Source organism: Syngnathus floridae, chromosome 1, assembly GCF_059516105.1.
Source record: "Syngnathus floridae isolate MCC-2025c chromosome 1, RoL_Sflo_1.0, whole genome shotgun sequence".
Lineage (NCBI taxonomy): Eukaryota > Metazoa > Chordata > Actinopteri > Syngnathiformes > Syngnathidae > Syngnathus > Syngnathus floridae.
Window position 1 is genome coordinate 1,199,206 of NC_142413.1, and position 20,795 is coordinate 1,220,000.

The following is a 20,795-nucleotide window of genomic DNA, read 5'->3' on the forward strand; positions in this document are numbered from 1 at the left end:
TCGCCCATCTCAATGAAGGCAGTGGCTGGGAATGTCACACCCGAGGAGTCGGTGCTTTGCACTCCATCAAAAGGATTTGACCTGCACGCTAGCTTTAGCCTGGACGTACCGCTATCCTTCTTTTTTCTTTTTTAAAGGGGCTTTAAAGTATACTAAAACATTTTGCCCTGAAATCTAAATGCATTTAATGATCAAGTTGTATTCCGTGATAGTCACAATTCATATACAAAATGCTGCAACTGTATTGGATAGTCCTCGTTCCTCCCCTTTATTATATTTCAATGTTATTTCTCAGTGTAGAGTTTTTCACTGTACAGACTTGTCAGTGATTTGAATGTACTCTTGTGCTCAAGTCAAATATTCGTCTGGTGTGCCGGCCACTTTATTAGGGACACCTGCTCAATCCGAACACCGTATCTGTTGTTTAGAAATGGAGGAAATGTTGCCGTGATATGTTACTAGCGTGGAAATTCACTCTTTGGAATGTTTACAACTTGTTAGTAACCCATCACTGATGTGGCTTTCAGTGAAGGTGAGTGTTTCTAAAGTCAGTGGAGATTTAAACAAACAAGGCACTCGAGCAAATGTTTAAACCCTTGCGACGAAGAAGTCGTGATTTACACAGGGATGATAAATCAACCTCCCAATCTCAAATGCCAGGGTGCCGTTCAGGTGAAACTCGAACTCGGCCACCGCGCCCAATTCCGAAGGAAACCCACGGTGGAAGGCTTCACCCACGACTGGATGGTGTTCGTCCGAGGACCGGAACACAGCAACATTCAGCACTTTGTGGAGAAAGTTGTCTTTCATTTGCACGAGAGTTTCCCCAAGCCAAAAAGAGGTGAGCTCTGCTCCTTTTCATACTTTGTGTTGCCGATGTTTGCCGCTCACTGTAAATCTCTCAACTTGAACCCCCTACTGTGATAAGACGAATAAGTTGTGCACTCGATGCTGGGCCGTGTTGGTAAACTGTGAAGAAAAGCTTCCCAACGCATCCCATGCCTTCTCAAGTAAACTCGGGATCGTGTCAAACAATCCAGCCAACGCCAGACTATCGATGTAACCTTTATTGACTTTGACGGTAACGTAATTTCTTTCCGTCAGCGTCCCAACGCACTGTCCCAAAACCCTTGTTGAATGGCATTTTCACAAATAAAATACCAAATTTCTTCTATTTATTGACAATCATCCCCAGATATTAATAACGATAATTACGCACTGGGTTGATCTTTCACACTCATTCAAGAAGAATTCATTTCTGCCAGCGGTGTGAGGCTTCAAGCGTAGCGCTAATCCCATTCTGAAGAGATTTAGAGGTGCAGTGGAATCTCCCGGCCCGCCTGGCACACTTGCCGGCCCCATTCAAAGTCTTTTGTTGAGATCCGAGACGGCGTTTACGAGCCGGCGAGCACCGCGCCGGAGTCTAAACAGACGCTTCCTCCATGCCGGCTTTCACTTTTTATGCGTTGAGAATGACCCAAAAAAAAAAAATGCCGCTGCTTCATTATGAGCTCAAACCGTTCTCTGGTGTTTCCATGGGAACAGCCATTGGCAATGCCTCCTCCACACATGGAGCCAAGGAAGACCCAGTGCGTTTTTTTTTTTTTTTTTTTTTTTGTATTGTCCCCCCTACCCCCTCCCCTCGGCGCCACAGCTTGGACCTAATGCCCTCAGCTCAAAAGAGGAAGACGGAGGGACAACCCGTACGTTGAAAGCTAGCAGGCCAGTTTTGAAAATGACTCCATGGCCGGCGCAAACGGCGAACTATCGCCATTCCTGGAAGAAAGGCCTTCTGTTGGCCAACTTGGACTCACTACACTATACACACACACACACGCACGCACGCACGCACGCACGCAGACAGCGAGATGGCGTCATGATTGGTCCAACATGTTCGCCCCCTGGCTGTCTTCGGGCCTCTGCCGAGCGCTGGCACCGAACGTTTCGCTAGCCTCCGTCGCTGCGCTGGCGGCATTAGTTGCGGCGAGCGCAAGTACACAAGATGCTCGTCGGCCAGATCCAAATGAGTTGCAGCTTCACCAATCTGCTCTTTTTTTGTGCGTGTGTGTGTGTGTGTGTGCGTTTTATATTTGGAAGCGTTCCTCTTGATCTGTCTTCCAAATGTAGAAAAAAACAGTACAAATACTCGGCTAGCTTCAAGAGCTACAACCAACGATGATTTGAATCATCTTTTGACGTGCCGATTATTTTGACGAGTAAAACACGAATCAGATCAAAAGTTTGGAATTTCCATCGCTTAATTCAAAACGAAACATTATTTCAAATTGACGAGGCAGCAAATGATTGCATTTCTGGTTTGGAGTGTTTAAAAAAAAAAAAAAGCAAAAAGCAGAATTTAGAAATGTCACAATTTGATTGAACAGCAAATTCTTGGTGGCATCATCTTTTATTTATACTTAACCTTTCTCCATGTCCATCTTTTTGACGTGCTAAGTGTGGACAAAAAAACAAGCTGTAACAAGTCTTGATTGAGACCGGAAGTTGTCGAAAGTGCAGACATCATTCAAATGTAGGCAACGTGGTCAGTCAAATAGAAGCTACCAAAATCTACTTGAGCAGCGAAAATGTGTCTTCTCGCACCACTGCTGTCTACACACACGAAAAAAAAGAAAGAAACTCTCAGGCAAGAAGTCCAATACAAAGAGAACCCAAGCAATGAAAGTTACGGACCGAGAGCATGAAAGGCCCGTGGGGGGGGGGGGGGAATTGGGGGCAGCCGCCACCACCACCAGCACCCAAGAGCAGGAACTGAGCCGTAAATCCTGTCCCTCCCCACGTCCGCCTCGAACGACACGAGCGGGCTTTGTGTCGTCCTTTTTGCCATCAAACGATTGGGTCCCCCAAAAGATGATTCGACTTGCCCTAATATCGTTCGGGGACCGTTTCAAGTCGTTTTGGAAGTCAGCCCATTCCTCAAGTTCAAAGTCAAACATTGGAAATCGACTGTAGCTGCTCAAAGGTCACCCGATTGTTTAGAGTCGGGTCGTCATGCAATTCCGCCGATAGCCGCCGCCGCCGCTTTTCAAACGCTCGACTCGACCGGACCGGCCACCCGCCGCGCGTCTTCCGAGCAACTCAACCGACAAGGCAAACTCGGATGTGCCCCGGCTGTTTAATCTCGCCCGATTAATCTCGACCTCCGTTGGCGTTGTCCGGTCCCGCCGTTAGCTGATTAGCGCGAGGTCATACGGGTCAGCCGGGGCTGTTAAGCTAACAGAGCGTCAGGTTGTTTTTAAAACACTGGGCTCGTTCGAGCGTGCCGTCTCGCTAATCACCACCCGCCGTCGTCGGGGCACCTCCAGTCATGGAACTTGATGGAGAAAAATTAAGAAAATTGTCCGGAAGTCCATCAAACGGAAGACATCTGGAATTCGCCAGCCATGTCCCCAATAGAGCACCTTTGGGATGATTTATCGGACGGCCACCCTCGAAATGATCGGCGCTGTCGGGATTAGCTTGCATTTGAGTGGGCAAACGGAGGGGTCCTTCTTTTCGCCCCACCCCCTTGAGCCCAACGTCCGAGCTGGCCTCATTAGCAGGCAGTCTGTGGAGAAAGGCCAAATACAGAGTGACTAGCATTGTTCTGTGATTGGCATCAAGACTTGATAGTGAAGAAATGCTACGAGCGCTAATTTTCTCTTCCGGGTCACTGGTCGCTTTGTGACTGCTCAACTCGACTGCCCCTGACATTTTTATTGGCTTTATCGCAACAACAACAACGACGGCAGATATACTCCTTCCTTGACATATTTACATTGTGTGATTTTTTTTCTTGCGAACCTTGGACTTGGGATGAGCAGCAACAACGTCGGACTGACTGCAGGACTGTCTCAGAAGATTAGAATATTGTGATAAAGTTCTTCATTTTCTGTAACACAATTGAAAAACCAAAAATGTCATACATTCTGGATTCATTACGAATCAACTGAAATATTGCAAGCCTTTTATTCTTTTAATATGGAAACAAAGCACTGCACAGTTGCGGGCGGAGTGGTCCAAAGTCCTCTTTTCAGACGAAAGCAAGTTTTGTGTTTTGTTTGGAAGTCAAGGCGCCAGAGTCTGAAGAAAAGGCTGGAGAGGAGCAAAATCCAAGTTGGCATTACTGTCCTCGATTGGCCTGCCAATTCCCCTGACCTGAACCCCATAGAGAATGTGTGGGGTATTGTGAAGGAGAAGCTGAAAGACACCAGGCCCAACAATGCAAATGAGCTAAAGGCCGCGATCGAAGCATCCTGGGCATCCATAACACCTCAGCAATGCCACAGGCTGGTTGCCTCCATGCCACGCCGCATCGATGCAGTAATCCGCGCAAAAGGATTGAGTGCGTCAATGGACATTTTCAAATGTTTGATTTTGTTTTGCTGTTATGAATCTTTCTTTTTTTTCTACTTGGTCCGAGGAAATATTCTGATATTTTGAGATAGGATATTTGAGTTTCCTTAAGCTGTAAGCCATAATCAGCAATATCAGCAATAAGAAAAGGCTTGCAATATTTCATTTGATTTGTAATGAATCCAGAATGTGTGACATTTTTGTTTTTTTTTAATTCCATTACAGAAAATAAAGAACTTTATCACAATAATCAAATTTTCTGAGACAGTCCTGTATAGTGCATAGATGCCAAACCCAAGGCCCGGGGCCAGATGCGGCCCGCCACATCATTTTATGTGGCCCCTGAAGACAAATTATGCATCGACTTCATATGTCAATACTAAAATTATAAATTGTCTTCACTTTTAAAGAAACACACAATACATTTTTGTTACCTTTCGTCATTAAAAAATATTTGAAGAGTTTTAGTCTCCAGTTTTTTGCGCAGCCTATACTGTGGGTAATAAAAGGTGTTGACGGTTACAATGGCCCTCCGAAGGAAACTATGACTTCGATGCTGCTTGCGACAAAAACCCCTGATATAGCGGATCCCTGGTTTTCTGACAATTCACCCTCCGAGCTATCAAGAATCATTACCGTCGTACTTACTGATTTTTTTTTAATGACTTATAAGTTTTTCCTACAATTGTTTCACATGGTTGGCATAGGTTAGCGAAAACCTACGACAAGAAGCAGAAGAAGGCACGCTAAGCTAGCTCTGTACTGACTGTTTTTCCAAATGTATTCTTGGACTAGGAGTATTTTTCAGATCATTATTTACTCTTACTGACTACACCGTTTCCTTAGCGTAGCTTAGCGATAACCTAGCACGGCGTAAATCGTGGTTACTTGTCGCAGGAAGGCACGCTCACTTCCAGCTGGACTAATTGTTCCACAGTTCTTTGTTCTAGAAGTGTTCTGTAAATGTTTCCTGTAGTTAGGAATTGACTTAATCATAGCCAACAGTCCAGCGTAAGAGTACATAGTCACAAATCACCAAAAAAGCACACTCATATTTTCATCTCTTTATGACATTAGCATAGCTTAGCATTAGCAACAAAACGTCGTCTCACAGGTCACAAGAAGGCACGCTCAACTCCTGTGCTACTGATTGCACATTCATAGTTTAATTTACTTATGCAAATACTGTTTATATGATTATGACTCGCTACCGCTTTAGCGTAGGTTAGGGATTAGCGACTGCGACGCATTCGGACTCCAAAGTCGTATTTTATTGTAGTAACAGAATGTCCAAGACAGAAGGCCCCCATTGTATATTTTTCATGGTCAGAGCAGTGTTGAATCTAAAGTCATCCAGAGTGTGGCCACCGCTTCCTCAACACATTGAATGGGGTTCTTTTAGCAGTATGACATTGAACGTGACCCCCCCCCCCACACACACACACACACACACACAATTAAGTCCAACCCATAATATTTGCTCAGCGATGTTGGGCTGCGGCGGGGAGGTTGACCTCGGTTTGTCCAGCCATCAATTATTTTGGGGTGGGGTGGGCTTCAAAATGAGGAGCGCGTCGATTGATGGCAACAAGAGTGGGCCTCCCTCCGTACGCTGGGTTCAGGTCCACTGGGAAGGCAAGCTGACAAACATGCTCCTCTGAGCCAAGTGCACCTGAGCTCAAGTGTTGTTTGTCTTAAAAGTCCATGGGGGGAACTAGGTGTGTGTGGGGGGGGCTTCACATCACACCATTACTGGCGAGGTGCTATTTTGAAGCTTTTCCAGCTGGTTCTGTCTGGCACAATTTGGGAAATAGGCTTTCCGGTAATTCGCCCCGGTGAGGAAATGGCTTTGTGGACTGTGTGTGTGTGTGTGTGTGTGTGTGTGTGTGCGTTTCAACGACCTTTTGCCTTTTTTTTGTAGTTTGCAAAGATCCACCATACAAAGTGGAGGAGTCGGGATACGCCGGCTTCATCTTGCCCATTGAAGTTTATTTCAGGAATAAGGTACGCGACACACCACTCGAGCGCTCGATTTTTCCTCCTCAAATGAACTCCCAATCTGCACGCTCGACCGCAGGAAGAGCCGAAGAAAGTCCGCTTCGACTACGACCTCTTCCTCCACCTGGAGGGCCACCCGCCCGTCAATCACCTTCGCTGCGAGAAGCTCACCTTCAACAATCCCACGGAAGAATTTCGACGAAAGCTCCTGCGAGCCGGAGGGGTAGGTGTGCGTGCCCACGCCCTGGTTGTCGCTTCCGTGTAGCGGCGGCCATTTTGCGTGCCGGCCCCACAGAAGACCCGTGTCGTCTGCGGCTTTTTACGACCTGAGCTAAGTGCTTTGTGTTTACTTTGGCCGCACGCCTTCAAAGGGAAACCCGCATTCCCGCTGGGTGTCACCGCTGCCAATTTGAAACGAGTCTATCATGAGGATGATGTTAACATGTTCTCTTGTCTTCTCTGTGAACAGCAACGGGACCCGCACAAACGCACCTCGGAGGATTCAAAAGTAAGATTGTATATGAATAGTTGTCGGTCTTCCGCTTTTAATCGTTGTCGATGCTTCCTCAAGAGTATTTACGATCATTGAAAAAAAAAATGATAGTGAGATGTAGTACCATTTTTTTTGAACGTTATTATCTTTGTCTTATATCGTGATGTGCTGACTTGTAAAATAAAGAAATAAATAGAAAAAAAAATGTATTAGATGATTTATGATTACATTTTATATTACATTTCATATAAAAAAAATTCCGATTAAAGCCTAATAGTTTTTTCTAACCCATTTAGTTTGACTTCAATCCAAAGTAGAAATCGTTCAAAAAAAACGAAGGAAATCTCTAAATTGGTTTCCTCAAGCGTTCGGGATTCATTCTCAATGTCTTTATTGCAATATTGCTGAATACTGCAGGAAGTTCAGGCGTTAAAGAATAGTCACTTATTTTTGTACTTGTATCACACAATGCTTCACTTTTTTGTTTTCATATTTAAAGAAAAAACAACTAATAAAAAAAACTGAAATATTTTTCCAAAACGTTTGCTGCAGTAACGACTTAGCACGCTGGGTTAGCACAAGGCGTTTAAAAAAAGTCATTTATTTTTGTACTTGCATGACACAATACTTCACTTTATTGTTTTTTTTATTTGAAAAAAAACAAAACAACAACTAACAAAAAAACCAAACTAAAATGAAGCAATTTGCCAAAACGCAATAATGAGTTAGCACGCCGAGTTAGCACGAGACGAGCTAACTGCTGCTCATCTTCCTGTAGGTGATGGTGATGCAGGAGGGCTCCACATCCTTGTTGGGGCCGCACACGAAGCTTCCCAGCAGCTCCTTGGTCTCCACGTTCTCCGACCCAAGGAAGAGCAAAAGCTCCCACGGGCCCCCCAAGGTCAGTCGCGCGTCCGCGTACGCCACAGCTAGCTTACAGCCATTTTATGTTTGGCCGCGGGAGGGCAACGGCTTTACTGCTGTGACGGAGATTGCCGGCAGCTTTGTCTCGGCTGAAGGTCGGCAGCCGGGTCACTGGCCGATAGACAAAAAAAAAGAAAACAACAACAAATGCAGTCTTTGTAAGTGTCGGGGAGTTGGAACGCACCCCGTCGTCGAGACTCTTTTAATGGCTTTATTGCGCGGCTGAAATATTGACAAGAGGGCCTGAGGTGAGGCCCCGTCGTTAGGATCAATCCATTTCCTCGAAGTGGTCGTCCGCTCCGCTTGAAGGCGTGCACGCGTGTGTCGCGGTTCATTCTGGTACTTTTCCATCCCCTCATTTATTCACCACAAGTAAGTTTCCATCCAAGTAACAAAGGAAGATTGTTCTTTACCGATAATATGAAGAATATGGCTTCCTCTTGGGAAAAGATCTTCTAAATTCCTCTGCCAATATAAAATTGGATGTTCAATCAATTGTTTGTCTGTTTGTACACATCAGCACATTACAATATAAGAAATATTTTATTAAAAAATTGTATCATCTTTTTTTCTTTTTTTTTTTTTTTTTTCAATTAATCAGCCAATTGGTAATATGCTAATATCCAATACGGCCTTAAAAAGATAATTTTCCATGTGGAGCAATTTAATATGAAAAAAATTATCTCATGGCTCGGCTGTAGCGTATAAATCGGCAACTTGCCTTTGGTAATGTCGGGCGAAAAGATTTATTGTAGCGCCGACACACTTGTTGACTCAATGTTTAATTCCACTAAAAATCATCCTGACTAATGAACTTCATTGTTACAGTGATGAATCAATCGCCTTGGTCGTCATGGTAACTCAAGGCACATTGGCCCATATGGTGACTCGCTAGAAACGGGCTAATGCAAGTCTGCTAATTCTTGCATCCAACAGAAGGGCTCCAAAGGAAGCGGCCCGCCCCTTCTCACCACCAGCACCGGTACCGGTACCGGCACCAACTGCAGCAGCTTCTCCAAACTCCACAAGCCCTCCAAGGACCACAAAGACAAACCAGCAAAAGACTCCAAAGAGACCAAAAGTGCCTTCAGGGACTCATGCTGGGAGTCCAGCAGAGCCCCGAACGAACCTTCCAGAAAACCCAAAGAGAACCAGCCGCTTCGAAATGGCAACCCCAAAATGGGATTCAAGGAGCCCAAGTCTTCGTCTCATCGGAGCGAGGCGTCCAACCACGGGGCTGGCAAGCGAGCGGCCGCCCCGGACGGGGACAATTGGCGCAGCAAAAAACGCAAAAGGGGATTTGCCCATTTGTCTGGGTCCGACGGGCAACGTCGTGAAAAGAAAGTACTGAAGGACCGGCCGCAGATGCAAAGCGCCAAATCGCATCCAGAGGGCGACGAAGCCACGCAGCAGCGCAAGGTCTCGGCGCTTCCGCCATTCCGGGAAGTGGTGGACTCCAACGACTCCGACGTGGACTCCAACAAATCGGACGTAAGTAGGACGGACGACTGTTGGAAAAGCCCACATTTATTTTGGGCTCGTCATTCATCCGTAAGACCGTAGGAAAGTTCAAATGTTCATTGGACAATTGTAGTTTATCACCAAATATTTTGTCTTAAAAGACAAACACGCCATATAGTGAAACAACTAAGCTAAAAATGAATCCAATTAAAGTCCCAACAAATGAACAAGTCTCAAGTCAAGGCCCAAAGTATTGCAAGGGCGCATTAATATGGCCTTTTGTGTGCGTTGGAGCAATTTCACTGAAGAGCAACAAAAGACATTGTTGTCTTCTCCTCCGGTCGGGGTTGGGGCAGGATTTGTTGCCCTTGCAGCGCTATAAAGTCAAACGGGGAGGAAATCTGCTTTTATGGCGGCGCTCTGCTGGCTCCAGGGGGTCTGCGCCGTAAAGGGTAGGCACCAATAAAACAAGAAGGGGAGGGGGCGAGGAAAGCCAAACAGGAAACGCAACTATGATACCGATCTTTGCTTTTTTTTTTTTTTTTTTTTTGTCAAGAGAAGATTCCGACGCTTGCCTGCTTTGCACAAATTGGGATAAAAAGATTTATGGTTTTACGACACCTGAGCACAATGGCGATTAGCACCAGAACAGCAGCGCTTGGCTCGCATTCCTCCACTTCCACATCAAGCTCTTTGTTTTGCGGCCTCTAAAAAGGCCATGTGGACAGGGGTGACAAATGCCAGGTGTTTGATTCGTTTCAGACCGGTGGCCGCCAAAAGCGCCGGCTGGTTTGTCATGTGACCAGCCGTTTGATCTTTTGGCTTCCCGCTGCTCACTGGGCCAGAGACGGTCGGTGCGCACCAAGGGGAAACGTGGATTAGGGAATTATTCGGGAACGCTCGAGAGGAGGCCTGAGACATTCATCCACTTGGAGTCGACGTCCCAATGCAGTAGAATGCAAAGGCTGCAATTTGGGGGGTAAAAAAAAAACAACGGCTTCCTATGAGACCAAAACATTGAGTAGTAGTGGTCAGCACTTTTTTTTTTCTTTTTTTTTTAATCAAATTTCAAATCTGGGATACAAGTAAACTTCAAGAATTCCACGCGCTCCTTCCAAATTAGCTCTTGTGTTTTTCCTCTGTTGGGGTTTCGTAATAATATATGTAATCATGTTTATGAGTGAGGTTCGGTTCGGCAACAGGTGGAATTTCGTTCGGAAGGATCGTAGTTATAATTCACAACACATGGTAAAATCTATATAGCGCGACCTCGTATAGTTCAAACGTAAAAATGAAAATATCTAAAAACAAAACAAAAAAAGGTGTCAAAATATTAGGGACACTTAAAAATGAATCAAAAATTCCTGTTGCCCACTGTAATCATTTAAATAAGATCATAAATTCATCAAATTAGATGATAAAATCATTAAATAAAATTGTAAATAATTTTTTAACCATTCAATTGCAACATTGAGAAAAATACATTGCAATTGGATTATTGGATTCGAAACAGCTTTTTAGCGCCCCTAAAGTGCCCTCAACCTGTGACTAAAAAATCAACGTCTTTGAGGCACCACAAAGGCCTGGAAGCGGCACGGCAGATTTGTGGCGTTGCATCCGCGCCACCCTGGCTTGGCTTGGCCTGGCCTGGCCTGGCCTGGCCTGGCCTGGCCTGGCCTGGCCTGGCCTGGCCTGGCCTGGCCTGGCCTGGCCTGGCCTGGCCTGGCCTGGCCTGGCCCGGCCCGGCCCGGCCCATCAAGCAGGAGAGCAGCTGGCCGTCCTTTTGTGCTCGGCGCTCTCTTGAGCAATCGCCAGGCCGTTTTGCCGTATTTTCATGGCCACTTTTCCCTCCTCTTGACTTTTAACTTCCTGCAGTGAAATGAAATGCGAGTCGCTGTTTTAAACTTTGCTCTGTTTTTGCTTTTCCGCCTCTCTGTTAGTCGGAACAGCCCAGTCCAGCCAGTTCCAGCTCCAGTTCGTGCTTTGCGCCCACACAGCACAAACGCCAAGGTAAGGAATATAGTTTTATTTTTTCTCATGAATATTTGCAGCCGCCACCAACGATGAGGTTTGCATCCATGTTGGAAAGCAACGCCGAGTGTGAAGCGAATTGTTTTGCTTTGGATTGGAAAAGGCTGGCTATTCCTGGCGCCACCCACACAGGTAGCAAACGGGCTCCCACGGCAGGCAAGGAGTAGCGCCAGTCGGCTTCGCTTGGAGCAGGAAATCGCATTCATGGATGACTCGAATAGGGCTCCATTAATCGACTGAAATGAACTGTTCAAAATATGAGACAAAATTAATGGCAGTGAAACAATCCTTGCCAAAAATATACTAAAATAATCCAAATAAATATAATGTAATTTTGTATAAAAATATAATGTAGTTTAGTATAATATAATCCATCCATCCATCCATCCATCCATCCATCCATCCATCCATCCATCCATCTTCCGCTTATCCGGGGTCGGGTCGCGGGGGCAGCGGCTTCAGAAGGGACTCCCAGACCTCCCTCTCCCCAGCCACTTCATCCAGCTCATCCCGGGGGATGATATAAATAAATATATGATATATAGATGATATAAATACAATTCATAGTAATGTAATAATATTGACGATTATGGTTGCAAGTGTTACACCCCAAAAATACATAGTTTTGTAATCAATCTTCCAATGAATCGTTTATGGGAGTTTTGTCGGACAAATATTGGAATTGACCTAAAAAAAAAGAAGAAGAAGATCCCTACCAGTCGGGCCAAAGAATAAATTGTCCTCAGGTGTGAATGAGTCCAACTGCTTAAAAGTCACGCGTGAATCACCACTGGGCCGCACGACTTTTTGTGTCCGTCTCTGATTTTAAAATCTTCCCCTTGTGCGTGCGCCATTTTGTGTTCCTTCCTCCAGTACTCGGCCCGCTGCAGTCAGTGACGCAGGACCCGCATTCAGACGACCACGGCGATAATTCCGAGGAGGACGACGACCTGGACTTGGATTCGGACGCCGAGCGGCCGGCGCACATGCACATCTCACACCACCAGCGCCGGTTAACTCACTAAAGTCCCTTTTGAGCTCAAGCCTCCAAACAGATGAAAATGTCTTGACGACGTCAAACAAAACACACAAAATAACCCGCAGGGTCAGTTTGGGTGACGGCAGCGAGAGCGACGGTTCCACCCCCTCGCCGCCTTCACGGAACGATGTCCCGGCCTTATTAAAAACGACAAGTAACCAGGTGTGATTTTTTAGCACGGTTCAAAAAGCTCTCAAGTGCCGATAGGAATACTCGCAGGCATAGATTCTTTGTCCTCTGTGACAGTCCACTGCCTTATTCGCTGTGCAAGTCTTTTACTGCCCCCTGGTGGCTGACTTTGTGCTAGCGGGTGGGCCGTTCAAAAAAATGTTGTGACTTTGCTCACTTGTTCTCCCCTCATCAGATGCTGGAAGTGAAGAGTCCCAGCCAGCAAAGCAAGAAGAACAAGAACCAAAGTCTCGATTGTGACAAGGTACCAATCTTTTGGCCCTACTTGTTGTCGTCGTCGTCGTCATTGTCCGATCCGGCAACGGCTTTTGCAGGCTTACCTGGACGAGCTGGTGGAACTGCACAAAAGGCTGATGACCCTCAGGGAGGGTCACATCCTCCAACAGGTAAAAAAACACACGTATTTCCCATTTCAAAGTCTTTCCTTTTTAAATGAATTTTGTGTAGAATAACTACTTTTGAAATGAGAGACTGATGAAAACCGTTCAAATATTTGAAAAAGATGAATGCTAATCAAAATTGCTAGCAATAGCTCCTCTTTTAAAAGTAAATACAATTTCTTATTTTAGTATGGAAACATGAAGTCAATGCACCATTTGTCTTTGCGGTCCACATAAAATGATGCGGTGGTGCCGTACTTGGACCCCAGGCCTTGAGTTTGACCCGGACGTTCTCAGTGTCCCTGGCCTCTGCTTTTCCAGATTGTCAACCTCATCGAAGAGACGGGCCACTTCCACATCACAAACACCACTTTTGACTTTGACCTGTGCTCCTTGGACAGAAGTACCGTAAGGAAGCTGCAGAGTTACCTAGAAACGTCCGGACTCTTCTGAGCCGCCGGCAAGCTGCATTGCTCTCCGTGCAATTGGATTTTTTTTTCTTTGGGATTGAAATAGGACGCAATGCAAGAAAAATTGAAAACAGAAGCTCTCATCACCCGCAAAGCCTTGAAAGCGTTGCTTCGCTCCCTGGAAAAAGTTTTGCTCTTAATGAATGTTTGCGTGCTGTTTGTTGCCACGCGTTTGGAAACGCCTGGTCAACATTGCCTTACAACGCTCTCATGTCTTATTTATTGAATTTCAATTTGCGTGTGTGCGTGAGCGTGCGTGTGAGTGAGTGAGTGAGTGAGTGAGTGAGTGAGTGAGTGAGTGAGTGAGTGAGTGAGTGAGTGAGTGAGTGAGTGAGTGAGTGAGTGAGTGAGTGAGTGAGTGAGTGAGTGAGTGAGTGAGTGAGTGAGTGAGTGAGTGAGTGAGTGAGTGAGTGAGTGAGTGAGTCGCAAATGGCTCAGCAAAGAATAGGACTTTTGGTCAAGCACTTGGCAGCAGCAGGCGTTTCGCAATTGTTTGCAATCCGGCGACAAAACACGCCACACGTTTTCCACCAGGCGGCCCAACGAGCCAACGTCAAGAAAAATAGGCTAGCGAGGGACGACCAACTGTCTTTTCCACGACTGAATATTTCACCCCAAAGCACAATTCCCACCGACTTCCTGTGCGTCAAGACCAAATCCACAAAATGATGGAAAAGCACGTCAACAAGCAATCAAGTAAGTGGCAGCCCACCTGTTGGGGGTCCAAAGTCCCGCTTCCATATTATGAGGCAGAATCGCTGTTGGCAGAAATGTGTGATGACAATGTTATTTATTTCTCTTTGACCGGCGGCTGTGGCCTCAAAGCTCAGCAGCACAGAAGGACAAATGAGCTTTTTTTGTTCTTTTCCCTTTTGTCATGGGATGGCGCAAACACTTCTGGGGCCTTCTTCTGGTGTCTTGTGTATTTTGAGGACAGCCAATAAATGTTCTGGATTGGTGCACACGTGACACGGGCAATTATTGTTTTTAGCTCCAAACTGTCTCCACGGCGATCCAATCAGCAAGTCGGCCTTCTGACAGCGTGGGGGGGGGGCCGAGGCCGGGGCCGGGGTTGTCTTTGAAATGGTGAACCTGCCAAGTTAGCACCGAGGCTGACAAAACACTCCAGCTGAGAAAACTTTGCGAAGAAACATAAACGTGAAGTTGTTTTCTTTCGTGCATTTGTGGCCCAGTAGAAGCACTAGAAATGGGCCGGCCTTTTCACTTGCTCACTCTTAGATCTCAACACCCGAGTTGAAATGTCAGGTGTTTGCGTAATGTAAAACTTCCACAATTAGCGAACCAATCAAAGTCAAGCGCACGTGAAATGTTGTAAGTCTGCACGCAGCTGCCACTGTTGCATTTCACAGCCCATCTAGTCATCAACAAGTGGAGGAAAAGTGGCATTACCAAGAGTTGGACGTCTCCAAAATTGGTTTGGAAGACTGCCGAGAGGCCAACGGCAACACTGAAGGAGCCGCAGGAATTTCTGGCAAGTATCGCCTGTGATGTACGCGAGAGCAATCTGCCCTCTATATAAGTCTGGGCAAATTCTTGAAATCTACCAAAAATCACTTTTGGTCTGATGAGAACAAAAAAGGCCAAGAATGAACAAAACCGCCAAACGGAAACTCCGCATTATACATACAGCTATATCTTTTTTTTTTTAATACTGCCTCCTGGTGGTCGAAGCAAGCAAGCAGAAGGCCCCTTCAATAAGTTAATCATTCATCTTCCGCCTATTCAATTGTGTAACGACTGCAGCGTCTATAAAATACAATATTATAGAGTGCCATTTTTCTTACTTTTTTCAGTCTTTTCATACTAAGCAGTGTTTCAGGAGCGTAGTTTGAGAAAGAATTGAAAGAATTTGAATTGTTTACATTCGTGTTCACCATGGCGAACCAAGACCACCAAAGCGCCCCGTCCACCATTGTCCCTCATACTTACAAAGAGCTACAAAAAAAAAAAAAAAAAAGCAAAGAGGCCATCATCATATGCTTTTGGAACCCTGTCTGCTCCCACTGTGGAATTCTGGGTGGAACACAAATTAGCCTAGCCAAAGTCAAATCAAGTAGTTATGTCATTGACAAAAACAAAAATAGATTTCATGAGGCTCACATGAAGAAAAAAAAAATAGAAAGCAGCGTTCCAATCTTGAACATGATCTTTGATTTCAGGCCGTTTAGCAGTCTGCTTTGTTCCTCTTGACAGACAGTTCCAGGCGACCTGGCAAACCGTGACCCCTGCCAGCCCACCCTGATGGTGTGAGTACACGCACGCACGCGCACGCACACACACACACACACAAGCTGACAATGCCAAAGTGCGACAGGAAAGGAGATGAGATGAAGGGGAATGACAAAGCCCGAGCAAGGACCCGAAAGTGGATCTTCACATCTCATCCCCTGGCAGAGATGAGAGGCCCGCTGAGTAAGGTCGCCTGTCATTGTATCCATTGTGTGTGTGAAGGACGAAAAACTCGTTTTCAAATCAGACGAGTTAAAACTCGTCAAATATTTAAAAGAAAAGAAAAAATATGATTAAAATTGAAGATCATTTGCAATTCTAGTCATGACACACGTAGGTCTGACACCTACATACATCGGCGTCCTTTTTACAGCCAGCGGCTCTCTCTCCCTAAGGCACAGGTGTCAAACTCAAGGCCTGGCCGGGGGCCAGATACGACCCACCACATCATTTTCTGTGAAAGCGAAAACAAATTGTGCTTCAAATTCGTGTGGCATTGCTAGAATTGCAAATTGTCTTCACTTTTAATGATGTCTTCACCAGCTTTTACTCGTCTGATTTGAAAATGAGTTAGTCAGTTTGTTTTGTAGCTTTTACTGTATATACAGTAATATGAGGTGCTCATACATTGATTTGGGTCGACAGCCATCATGGCCCTGCCGAAAGAACCTATGATTACAATGCGGCCCGCCAAAAAAAATGACTTTGACACCCCTGCCCTAAGGCGCAATTTGGTAACTCTCGGTTGGGTTAAGCTGTCTTGATTGAAACCGTCGCGAGGATGAGTTCATTGACACGAGCGCACAAGCTGACTTTAAGGTAACTACTTCTGACCAGGTCTGACTCATTCCGATGGTATGTCTGTTTTCACTGACAACTGAACGGCTCAAAGTATGACTGTGTTAGGGAAATTTTAAGCTTTCATTATTGAGTATAGAAGAACCACGCTCCACATCGTAAAATATACGTGAAAAAAAAAAAAAAAAACAATCAATCATCAAATCAAAGGATTATCAAGAGAAAGTTTGCGAGACATCTCAACTGTTTGTACAAACGACGACAATTCCACTCGCCATTTGCCATTCAAGCGAAAATGATGCCGGCGCAAACCTCTTTGGATTGTAAAACTCAACCTTCGTAAAGGAGGGGACAAAAAGGAGACTGAGGGTGTAAATAAATTGCTGGAATGGGTGGAGTCATTAAGCAGTTGGCCTCGTTCCCAGAATCCAAATTTTGGTTCCAAAAAAGAAAAGAAAATGAAACTTAGCTCCTGAAACACTTTTAATTCAATATTCCACACAACATAACTACACGATGATTACTTTAACAGTCCTTACTCACGTGAGAATACATTCATGTATGAATAAAACATCCATATTGAATACATGTTGATCATCCATCCATCCATCCATCCATCCATCCATCCATCCATCCATCCATCCATCCATCCATCCATCCATCCATCCATCCATCCATCCAACCCGGTGACATCAACAGCAATAAACCATGTTTGAAAATATTCAAGTGAAACGACGCAAAAAGGAAGAAAATGAAACCTAACTCAATATTCAACGCCACCTAACGAAACAATGGTTATGAGCAAAGCAAAACATCCTAAAATGATCCAAGAGTGAGTGTGTGTGTGTGTGTGTGTGTGTGTGTGTGTGTGTGTGTGTGTGTGTGTGTGTGCGCGCGCGTGTCATTCAAAACAGGTCGTGTTTCCCGAGTCAATAACTTCGACTAATCGAACGACGTTTTCACTATGTCACGTCAGTCTAAATTTGGCACTGTTTGCTGGTGACATTTGCAACTACAACAGCGCCAAACTGCCCTTTAATAATTCATCCTTTTTAGGAACTGCGCAAATGGGTGACGTCGGGCAGCACCCATGTGGTCCCACGGGGATGCCGTTCCCGGGCTCACTTTCTGGGCCGGATCTTCATCTCCACGAAACTCAGGCAGGGGTACTTTGGTCCCCCCAAATAATGCCAGACTGCATTGGTACCGTCGCAGGTGCCGGTTGCCTTGTACAGCCCGTTCAGGTTGGACCAGAGGCACTGTTCGTACCACCAACCGCCCTTTAAATAATTGGCGCAATTGCCGGCAGAGGTGTCTTGGTCGCGGTCCTTGGTGCTGAACTTCATCCCAGAATGGCCGGACAATCGATCCTCTGCAAAGCACACAAACTCGCTTTTGAGCACGCGCAGGGGGCGCAGGTGTGCCCCCCCCCCTCACCCCCGGCGGGAGGCGCTACCTGTGTCTCCAGAGTAGCCGCTCACAAGCAGCGGGTAGCCGTCGTTCTCGGGGTCCCGCGAGTTCCGGCCCACCGAGAAGTCGTCGTAGCGAGCGTAGTACTTGCGGCCGTCGGATGCGGTGAAGTCGATCCGCAACTGGTAAGCGCCCGAGGCCGTCAGAGCGTGGATGTTCCGCAGGCCTGCCAACACGCAAAGGCGGCGGCGGCGGCAACGTCACGTCTCGCGAACCACAAAGGCGTGACAAGAAGGATGTCTTGGTTTCAGACCGAGCCAGTGCTCTCCGGTGAGGTCTCCGAAGCCCTCGCGGTAGTCGTTCCAACCCCGAAAGAAGTTGACTGTGCCGTCCCTTCTCCTCTGGATCACCTGCAAACGCACACACGCACACCATCAGCGAAGCAAACGAGCATGACTGGCCAACTGGACGTTCAGCGTTGAAGAAAAGTGCCAACTTTATTGGGGAAGGCTTCACGAGGGGACCTCTGGGGTGTTTGTTTGCAAGCACTTACGGTCCAGCCTCCCCCGTCCTGCCACATGTTGCAGTAAGCCTTGAAGCTGTTGGACCCGCTAAAGAGCAGATAGACTCCAGTTGACTTTCCCGCCCCCTTGATGTCACTGCAGTCTCTGGGCATGAGACCTGAAGCAAAAAAACAAACAAACAAACAAACAAACAAACAAACAAACAAACAAACAAACAAACACGTGAGAGCGCAAAAGAGACGCCCGCTTTAAACCAACTGGACACGCTCGCTCGCGAGCTACCTTGGAGTAGTTCCCTGTGAAGTGTGGGCTGATCCACCACCTTCTGCCGCAGGCTGGACAAAGCCACACTGACGTCGTGTAACTCCTTCTTCTCTAGTGACAGCTCCTGCGCACCAAGCGTTTGAAAGAACTGAAATGAGATCTCCAACTGGGACACTTGGTTTGCATCCTTCAACAATACTTAGTTTGTGTGGAAGAGGAGGGAGTGACGTTAAGTCCTGAAAGGTCCACCTCACCTGAGACATGCTCTTGTAGTCCGTCTCCAGGTCTTTCAGTATCTGATTCAGAAGGCCTTTGTTGCTGCGCAATGCCGTCTGACCAGCCTCCTGACCTGCCTTCAGCTCTGCCAAGGCCGTCTGACCTGCCTTCAGCTCTGCCAATGCCTCCTGACCGGCCTCCTGACCCGCCTTCAGCTCTGCCAAGGCCGTCTGACCTGCCTTCAGCTCTGCCAAGGCCGTCCGACCAGCCTCCTGACCTGCCTTCAGCTCTGCCAAGGCCGTCTGACCTGCCTTCAGCTCTGCCAATGCCGTCTGACCAGCCTCCTGACCCAGCTTCAGCTGTGCCAATGCCTCCTGACCGGCCTCCTGACCCACCTTCAGCTGTGCCACTTCCGTCTGACCTGCCTTCAGCTCTGCCAACGCCGTCTGACCTTCCTTCTGACCTTCCTTCAGCTCTGCCTTCAGCTCTGCCAATGCCTCCTGACCGGCCTCCTGACCTGCCTTCAGCTCTGCCAATGCCTCCTGACCGGCCTCCTGACCCGCCTTCAGCTCTCCCAATGCCATCTGACCTGCCTTCAGCTCTGCCAAGGACGTCTGACCTGCCTTCAGCTCTGCCTTCAGCTCTGCCAAGGCCGTCTGACCTTCCTTCAGCTCTGCCTTCAGCTCTGCCAATGCCTCCTGACCTGCCTCCTGACCCGCCTTCAGCTCTGCCAATGTGGTCTGACCGGCCTCCTGACCCGCCTTCAGCTCTGCCAAGGCCGTCTGACCTGCCTTCAGCTCTGCCAAGGACGTCTGACCTGCCTTCAGCTCTGCCTTCAGCTCTGCCAAGGCCATCTGACCTTCCTTCAGCTCTGCCTTCAACTCTGTCAATGCCTCTTGACCGGCCTCCTGACCCGCCTTCAGCTCTACCAATGCCTCCTGACCTGCCTCCTGACCCGCCTTCAGCTCTGCCAAGGCCGTCTGACCTGCCTTCAGCTCTGCCAATGCTGTCTGACCAGCCTCCTGACCTGCCTTCAGCTCTGCCAAGGCCGTCTGACCAGCCTCCTGACCCAGCTTCAGCTGTGCCAATGCCTCCTGACCGGCCTCCTGACCCACCTTCAGCTGTGCCACTTCCGTCTGACCTGCCTTCAGCTCTGCCAACGCCGTCTGACCTTCCTTCTGACCTTCCTTCAGCTCTGCCTTCAGCTCTGCCAATGCCTCCTGACCGGCCTCCTGACCTGCCTTCAGCTCTGCCAATGCCTCCTGACCGGCCTCCTGACCCGCCTTCAGCTCTCCCAATGCCATCTGACCTGCCTTCAGCTCTGCCAAGGACGTCTGACCTGCCTTCAGCTCTGCCTTCAGCTCTGCCAAGGCCGTCTGACCTTCCTTCAGCTCTGCCTTCAGCTCTGCCAATGCCTCCTGACCTGCCTCCTGACCCGCCTTCAGCTCTGCCAATGTGGTCTGACCGGCCTCCTGACCCGCCTTCAGCTCTGCCAAGGCCGTCTGACCTGCCTTCAGCTCTGCCAAGGACGTCTGACCTGCCTTCAGCTCTGCCTTCAGCTCTGCCAAGGCCATCTGACCTTCCTTCAGCTCTGCCTTCAACTCTGTCAATGCCTCTTGACCGGCCTCCTGACCCGCCTTCAGCTCTACCAATGCCTCCTGACCTGCCTCCTGACCCGCCTTCAGCTCTGCCAAGGCCGTCTGACCTGCCTTCAGCTCTGCCAATGCTGTCTGACCAGCCTCCTGACCTGCCTTCAGCTCTGCCAAGGCCGTCTGACCAGCCTCCTGACCCAGCTTCAGCTGTGCCAATGCCTCCTGACCGGCCTCCTGACCCACCTTCAGCTGTGCCACTTCCGTCTGACCTGCCTTCAGCTCTGCCAACGCCGTCTGACCTTCCTTCTGACCTTCCTTCAGCTCTGCCTTCAGCTCTGCCAATGCCTCCTGACCGGCCTCCTGACCTGCCTTCAGCTCTGCCAATGCCTCCTGACCGGCCTCC

At 47.6% G+C, this 20,795-nt stretch overlaps 2 protein-coding genes across 6 annotated transcripts in view; one reads left to right on the forward strand and one right to left on the reverse strand.

Moving 5' to 3' along the window:
* mllt3 (MLLT3 super elongation complex subunit) overlaps positions 1-14,307 on the forward strand; it is a 16,297-nt gene extending 1,990 nt beyond the window's left edge. For both annotated transcript variants that reach the window (XM_088364134.1, XM_088364050.1), the window contains exons 2-13: positions 661-841; positions 6,275-6,357; positions 6,431-6,574; positions 6,821-6,859; positions 7,623-7,745; positions 8,705-9,259; positions 11,170-11,239; positions 12,134-12,272; positions 12,365-12,461; positions 12,664-12,732; positions 12,803-12,874; positions 13,190-14,307. In XM_088364134.1, coding sequence (XP_088220260.1) covers positions 745-841; positions 6,275-6,357; positions 6,431-6,574; positions 6,821-6,859; positions 7,623-7,745; positions 8,705-9,259; positions 11,170-11,239; positions 12,134-12,272; positions 12,365-12,461; positions 12,664-12,732; positions 12,803-12,874; positions 13,190-13,321 — 1,620 coding nt within the window. In that variant the 5' untranslated portion in view covers positions 661-744 and the 3' untranslated portion in view covers positions 13,322-14,307. The remainder of the gene's footprint in view (positions 1-660; positions 842-6,274; positions 6,358-6,430; positions 6,575-6,820; positions 6,860-7,622; positions 7,746-8,704; positions 9,260-11,169; positions 11,240-12,133; positions 12,273-12,364; positions 12,462-12,663; positions 12,733-12,802; positions 12,875-13,189) is intronic.
* A 2,549-nt stretch (positions 14,308-16,856) lies between these two features.
* The window catches only part of LOC148403206 (uncharacterized), a 7,849-nt gene continuing 3,910 nt past the window's right edge, over positions 16,857-20,795 (reverse strand). For 3 of the 4 annotated variants that reach the window (XM_088384491.1, XM_088384510.1, XM_088384499.1), the window contains 7 exons: positions 19,138-20,795; positions 18,839-19,107; positions 18,603-18,708; positions 18,350-18,477; positions 18,110-18,206; positions 17,843-18,022; positions 16,857-17,758 (listed from right to left, as the gene is read on the reverse strand). The exon at positions 19,138-20,795 is cut by the window's right edge and continues 1,419 nt beyond it. In XM_088384491.1, coding sequence (XP_088240617.1) covers positions 17,508-17,758; positions 17,843-18,022; positions 18,110-18,206; positions 18,350-18,477; positions 18,603-18,708; positions 18,839-19,107; positions 19,138-20,795 — 2,689 coding nt within the window. In that variant the 3' untranslated portion in view covers positions 16,857-17,507. The remainder of the gene's footprint in view (positions 17,759-17,842; positions 18,023-18,109; positions 18,207-18,349; positions 18,478-18,602; positions 18,709-18,838; positions 19,108-19,137) is intronic. The other variant, XM_088384519.1, reaches the window with a different exon arrangement.